The following is a 6,872-nucleotide window of genomic DNA, read 5'->3' on the forward strand; positions in this document are numbered from 1 at the left end:
GCTTATCCATCTCTCTCGCTCTTGTCTCTCACTCTGTGAAGCTCTCTCGCTTCCCAGAGCACAAGTGTGACTAAAGTATCGGAGTCTTGCTGGCTGTGAGGGCTCAAACTCACTCACTCATTCCTCCTGCTTCTCTAAGTTCACCACTCATACCTGCAATCAAAATTAATCACTAATTAATCTTTGCAAATTGTGTGTATATCATATGTGTGATACCAGGCCTGGGGCCAGATTCACGAAAGCACTTACGAACGTGTACATCTTTTCTCAATCTTTTACGGCTTTGTTTACAATTATTAAACAGTTAATGAGCTCGGAAGCACCAGGAGGCTGTTTATAACAATAACAACAGTTGAATGGGAAGTTTTCATGCTTGTAAACTGCTTAATAAATGTAACCAAAGCCGTCAAAGATTGAGGAAAGATGTACACGTTCGTAAGTGCTTTCGTGAATGTGGCCCCTGGAGCCTATCGTTGCAGCTCAACAAATTCCTGTTCATCTGTTGCACCTTGCACGGTGTAAATCCTGAACACATAATTCATAATTCTCTTCAAAAAAGATAGTTTGGAAGAATATTTTTCGAGTGAAGGAGATGGTTGAGCGTGCGAGCCTCGGACGGCGTCCTGACCTCCCTGTAACTCTTGTCATATACTTGTTTACAACACTCTACGTCACGTCCAGGACTATGTTAGTGGGGCCTTATGGTGCCTCATGATCAACATGTTTCGGAAAGCCGCTGGCATGAGGTGGGCTCTGTGGGGCCCCCGGCATGAGGTGGGCTCCGTGGGACCCCGGCATGAGGTGGGCTCTGTGGGGCCCCCGGCATGAGGTGGGCTCCGTGGGACCCCCGGCATGAGGTGGGCTCCGTGGGGCCCCGGCTTGAGGTGGGCTCCGTGGGGCCCCCGGCATGAGGTGGGCTCCGTGGGGCCCCGGCATGAGGTGGGCTCTGTGGGGCCCCGGCTTGAGGTGGGCTCCGTGGGGCCCCCGGCATGAGGTGGGCTCCGTGGGGCCCCGGCATGAGGTGGGCTCTGTGGGGCCCCTGGCATGAGGTGGGCCGGCGTGGGACCCCGGCTTGAGGTGGGCTCTGTGGGGCCCCCGGCATGAGGTGGGCTCCGTGGGACCCCGGCATGAGGTGGGCTCCGTGGGACCCCGGCATGAGGTGGGCTCCGTGGGGCCCCGGCTTGAGGTGGGCTCCGTGGGGCCCCCGGCATGAGGTGGGCTCCGTGGGGCCCCCGGCATGAGGTGGGCTCCGTGGGACCCCGGCATGAGGTGGGCTCCGTGGGGCCCCGGCTTGAGGTGGGCTCAGTGGGGCCCCCGGCATGAGGTGGGCTCCGTGGGGCCCCCGGCATGAGGTGGGCTCCGTGGGGCCCCGGCTTGAGGTGGGCTCCGTGGGGCCCCGGCTTGAGGTGGGCTCCGTGGGGCCCCCCGGCATGAGGTGGGCTCCGTGGGGCCCCCGGCATGAGGTGGGCTCCGTGGGGCCCCGGCATGAGGTGGGCTCCGTGGGACCCCCGGCATGAGGTGGGCTCCGTGGGGCCCCCGGCATGAGGTGGGCTCCGTGGGGCCCCGGCATGAGGTTGGCTCCGTGGGACCCCCGGCATGAGGTGGGCTCCGTGGGACCCCTGGCATGAGGTGGGCTCCGTGGGACCCCTGGCATGAGGTGGGCTCCGTGGGACCCCTGGCATGAGGTGGGCTCCGTGGGGCCCCCGGCTTGAGGTGGGCTCCGTGGGACCCCGGCATGAGGTGGGCTCCGTGGGACCCCCGGCTTGAGGTGGGCTCCGTGGGACCCCGGCATGAGGTGGGCTCCGTGGGACCCCCGGTATGAGGTGGGCTCCGTGGGGCCCCCGGCTTGAGGTGGGCTCCGTGGGACCCCGGCATGAGGTGGGCTCCGTGGGACCCCGGCATGAGGTGGGCTCCGTGGGACCCCGGCATGAGGTGGGCTCCGTGGGGCCCCCGGCTTGAGGTGGGCTCCGTGGGACCCCGGCATGAGGTGGGCTCCGTGGGACCCCGGCATGAGGTGGGCTCCGTGGGACCCCGGCATGAGGTGGGCTCCGTGGGGCCCCCGGCATGAGGTGGGCTCCATGGGGCCCCCGGCATGAGGTGGGCTCCGTGGGACCCCTGGCATGAGGTGGGCTCCGTGGGGCCCCGGCATGAGGTGGGCTCCGTGGGGCCCCGGCTTGAGGTGGGCTCCGTGGGGCCCCGGCTTGAGGTGGGCTCCGTGGGACCCCGGCATGAGGTGGGCTCCGTGGGGCCCCCGGCATGAGGTGGGCTCCATGGGGCCCCGGCTTGAGGTGGGCTCCGTGGGGCCCCCGGCATGAGGTGGGCTCCATGGGGCCCCGGCTTGAGGTGGGCTCCGTGGGACCCCTGGCATGAGGTGGGCTCCGTGGGGCCCCGGCATGAGGTGGGCTCCGTGGGACCCCGGCATGAGGTGGGCTCCGTGGGGCCCCGGCTTGAGGTGGGCTCCGTGGGACCCCGGCATGAGGTGGGCTCCGTGGGGCCCCGGCTTGAGGTGGGCTCCGTGGGACCCCTGGCATGAGGTGGGCTCCGTGGGACCCCGGCTTGAGGTGGGCTCCGTGGGACCCCTGGCATGAGGTGGGCTCCGTGGGGCCCCGGCTTGAGGTGGGCTCCGTGGGGCCCCGGCTTGAGGTGGGCTCCGTGGGACCCCGGCATGAGGTGGGCTCCGTGGGGCCCCGGCTTGAGGTGGGCTCCGTGGGGCCCCGGCATGAGGTGGGCTCCGTGGGGTCCAGGCTTGAGGTGGGCTCCGTGGGACCCCGGCATGAGGTGGGCTCCGTGGGGCCCCGGCATGAGGTGGGCTCCGTGGGGCCCCGGCTTGAGGTGGGCTCCGTGGGACCCCTGGCATGAGGTGGGCTCCGTGGGACCCCGGCTTGAGGTGGGCTCCGTGGGACCCCTGGCATGAGGTGGGCTCCGTGGGGCCCCGGCATGAGGTGGGCTCCGTGGGGCCCCGGCTTGAGGTGGGCTCCGTGGGACCCCCGGCATAAGGTGGGCTCCGTGGGGCCCCGGCATGAGGTGGGCTCCGTGGGGCCCCGGCTTGAGGTGGGCTCCGTGGGACCCCGGCATGAGGTGGGCTCCGTGGATAAGGAGCTTGGTGTGGATAAGGAGCTTGGTGTGGATAAGGAGCTTGGTGTGGATAAGGAGCTTGGTGTGGATAAGGAACTCGGTGTGGATAAGGAACTTGGTGTGGATAAGGAACTTGGTGTGGATAAGGAACTTGGTGTGGATAAGGAGCTTGGTGTGGATAAGGAACTCGGTGTGGATAAGGAACTTGGTGTGGATAAGGAACTCGGTGTGGATAAGGAACTCGGTGTGGATAAGGAACTTGGTGTGGATAAGGAACGCGGTGTGGATAAGGAGCTCGGTGTGGATTAGGAGCTTGGTGTGGATAAGGAGCTCGGTGTGGATAAGGAGCTTGGTGTGGATAAGGAGCTTGGTGTGGATAAGGAACTCGGTGTGGATAAGGAACTTGGTGTGGATAAGGAGCTTGGTGTGGATAAGGAGCTTGGTGTGGATAAGGAGCTTGGTGTGGATAAGGAGCTTGGTGTGGATAAGGAACGCGGTGTGGATAAGGAACGCGGTGTGGATAAGGAGCTTGGTGTGGATAAGGAGCTTGGTGTGGATAAGGAGCTTGGTGTGGATAAGGAGCTTGGTGTTGATAAGGAGCTTGGTGTGGATAAGGAACGCGGTGTGGATAAGGAACGCGGTGTGGATAAGGAGCTTGGTGTGGATAAGGAGCTTGGTGTGGATAAGGAGCTTGGTGTGGATAAGGAGCTTGGTGTGGATAAGGAACGCGGTGTGGATAAGGAACTCGGTGTGGATAAGGAACTCGGTGTGGATAAGGAACGCGGTGTGGATAAGGAGCTTGGTGTGGATAAGGAACGCGGTGTGGATAAGGAACGCGGTGTGGATAAGGAGCTTGGTGTGGATAAGGAACGCGGTGTGGATAAGGAGCTTGGTGTGGATAAGGAACTCGGTGTGGATAAGGAACTCGGTGTGGATAAGGAACGCGGTGTGGATAAGGAGCTTGGTGTGGATAAGGAACGCGGTGTGGATAAGGAACTCGGTGTGGATAAGGAGCTTGGTGTGGATAAGGAACGCGGTGTGGATAAGGAGCTTGGTGTGGATAAGGAACGCGGTGTGGATAAGGAGCTTGGTGTGGATAAGGAGCTTGGTGTGGATAAGGAGCTTGGTGTGGATAAGAAACGCGGTGTGGATAAGGAACGCGGTGTGGATAAGGAGCTTGGTGTGGATAAGGAACTTGGTGTGGATAAGGAACTTGGTGTGGATAAGGAACTTGGTGTGGATAAGGAACTTGGTGTGGATAAGGAACTTGGTGTGGATAAGGAGCTTGGTGTGGATAAGGAACTTGGTGTGGATAAGGAACTTGGTGTGGATAAGGAACTTGGTGTGGATAAGGAACGCGGTGTGGATAAGGAGCTTGGTGTGGATAAGGAGCTTGGTGTGGATAAGGAACTTGGTGTGGATAAGGAGCTTGGTGTGGATAAGGAGCTTGGTGTGGATAAGGAGCTTGGTGTGGATAAGGAGCTTGGTGTGGATAAGGAACGCGGTGTGGATAAGGAGCTTGGTGTGGATAAGGAACTTGGTGTGGATAAGGAGCTTGGTGTGGATAAGGAGCTTGGTGTGGATAAGGAGCTTGGTGTGGATAAGGAACTTGGTGTGGATAAGGAACGCGGTGTGGATAAGGAACTCGGTGTGGATAAGGAGCTTGGTGTGGATAAGGAACGCGGTGTGGATAAGGAACGCGGTGTGGATAAGGAACTCGGTGTGGATAAGGAACTCGGTGTGGATAAGGAGCTTGGTGTGGATAAGGAACTCGGTGTGGATAAGGAGCTTGGTGTGGATAAGGAACGCGGTGTGGATAAGGAACTCGGTGTGGATAAGGAGCTTGGTGTGGATAAGGAACTCGGTGTGGATAAGGAACGCGGTGTGGATAAGGAACTTGGTGTGGATAAGGAGCTTGGTGTGGATAAGGAACTCGGTGTGGATAAGGAACGCGGTGTGGATAAGGAACTTGGTGTGGATAAGGAGCTTGGTGTGGATAAGGAACTCGGTGTGGATAAGGAACGCGGTGTGGATAAGGAACTCGGTGTGGATAAGGAACGCGGTGTGGATAAGGAACTCGGTGTGGATAAGGAACTCGGTGTGGATAAGGAACTCGGTGTGGATAAGGAGCTCGGTGTGGATAAGGAACTCGGTGTGGATAAGGAACTCGGTGTGGATAAGGAACTCGGTGTGGATAAGGAGCTTGGTGTGGATAAGGAACGCGGTGTGGATAAGGAGCTTGGTGTGGATAAGGAACGCGGTGTGGATAAGGAGCTTGGTGTGGATAAGGAACGCGGTGTGGATAAGGAGCTTGGTGTGGATAAGGAACTCGGTGTGGATAAGGAACTCGGTGTGGATAAGGAGCTTGGTGTGGATAAGGAACGCGGTGTGGATAAGGAGCTTGGTGTGGATAAGGAACTCGGTGTGGATAAGGAACTCGGTGTGGATAAGGAGCTTGGTGTGGATAAGGAACGCGGTGTGGATAAGGAGCTTGGTGTGGATAAGGAACGCGGTGTGGATAAGGAGCTTGGTGTGGATAAGGAACGCGGTGTGGATAAGGAGCTTGGTGTGGATAAGGAGCTCCCTCCCCTCCTCCCCCTCTTGACCTAACATTAGGATTTATAAGTTTTTCTGGTAATTTTGTCTACCATTCGAAATAAAATGGGGAGAAATGACCAACAAATTGGTGTAAATCAGAAGATTAACTTGCGACTATTTCGGGGCTCAATGTCCCTACGGCCCGGTCCCCGACCAGGCCTCCTAGGCAGAACACAAAGCTGCTCCCTCGAAAGGCTTCCCCATGAATATCTATATCTATAAAAAGAATATCAGCTTTTCCGTCTAAGTTCGGAGTCAAGAGACTTGTGACTAGCCTGGAAGGTGGGGTCGGCCCCATGCCCCCCCTGAAGGGGCGTCGGCCCCATGCCCCCCCCCCCCCTGAAGGGGCGTCGGCCCTATGCCCCCATGCCCCCCCTGAAGGGGCGTCGACCCCTCTGCCCCCTCTTCAATAAGGCCAAATATATAACAGTAAGTGAACTAACGTTCTGAACGGGGTTGAATGCCCTTGTGTTCAGACCAATCCACCCACACCGGACGAGTCACAGGTGATGAACATTCTTGGCCAAGTTATGTAACTTGTGAACATATTCTGAGGCAGTCCAGGAGGGCCCTGGATACTCAAGGTGGGAGAGAACTTGTGTCTCATGTTAGACCTTACACACCTTGTTGTTACCAGGGGAGGAGATGCGTCACACAGGTGACAGGTGTTGGCTTTAACACAGGTGTTGGCTGTAACACACAGGTGTTAGCTGTAACACACAGGTGTTGGCTGTAACACACAGGTGTTGGATGTAACACACAGGTGTTGGCTGTTACACACAGGTGTTGGCTGTAACACACAGGTGTTGGCTGTAACACACAGGTGTTAGCTGTAACACACAGGTGTTGGCTGTAACACTCAAGTGTTGGATGTAACACACAGGTGTTGGCTGTTACACACAGGTGTTGGCTGTAACACACAGGTGTTGGCTGTGACACAAAGATGTTGGCTGTAACACACAGGTGTTGGCTGTAACACACAGGTGTTGGCTGTAACACACAGGTGTTAGCTGTAACACACATGTGTTGGCTGTAACACACAGGTGTTGGATGTAACACACAGGTGTTGGCTGTTACACACAGGTGACAGGTGTTGATGCAGAAGGAGTTTGAGTGGTAGAGTTCTGTGTCGCAGTTCTCCATAGAGCTATAGGACAGGCAGACAATTCCCAACCAGTCGTCCTAATAGAACGTCGTAT

At 58.2% G+C, this 6,872-nt stretch overlaps 3 protein-coding genes across 3 annotated transcripts; 1 reads left to right on the forward strand and 2 right to left on the reverse strand.

Annotated features, from left to right (window-relative positions):
• Nucleotides 1-699: 699 nt before the first annotated feature.
• On the reverse strand, nucleotides 700-1,266 carry LOC138353803 (acidic proline-rich protein PRP25-like). Its single transcript, XM_069307213.1, has one exon. It carries the CDS (start codon nucleotides 1,264-1,266, stop codon nucleotides 700-702), a length of 567 nt encoding a protein of 188 aa, XP_069163314.1.
• A 36-nt stretch (nucleotides 1,267-1,302) lies between these two features.
• LOC123748679 (collagen alpha-1(III) chain-like) lies at nucleotides 1,303-2,802 on the reverse strand. Its single transcript, XM_045730830.2, has one exon. It carries the CDS (start codon nucleotides 2,800-2,802, stop codon nucleotides 1,303-1,305), a length of 1,500 nt encoding a protein of 499 aa, XP_045586786.2.
• Nucleotides 2,803-2,937: 135 nt separating this feature from the next.
• LOC123748680 (collagen alpha-1(XXVII) chain A-like) lies at nucleotides 2,938-5,685 on the forward strand. Its single transcript, XM_069307214.1, has 2 exons — nucleotides 2,938-3,339; nucleotides 3,385-5,685. Exons 1-2 carry the CDS (start codon nucleotides 2,938-2,940, stop codon nucleotides 5,683-5,685), a joined length of 2,703 nt encoding a protein of 900 aa, XP_069163315.1.
• The last annotated feature ends 1,187 nt before the right edge of the window (nucleotides 5,686-6,872 follow it).

Source organism: Procambarus clarkii, chromosome 59 (assembly GCF_040958095.1).
Source record: "Procambarus clarkii isolate CNS0578487 chromosome 59, FALCON_Pclarkii_2.0, whole genome shotgun sequence".
Classification (NCBI taxonomy): Eukaryota; Metazoa; Arthropoda; class Malacostraca; order Decapoda; family Cambaridae; genus Procambarus; species Procambarus clarkii.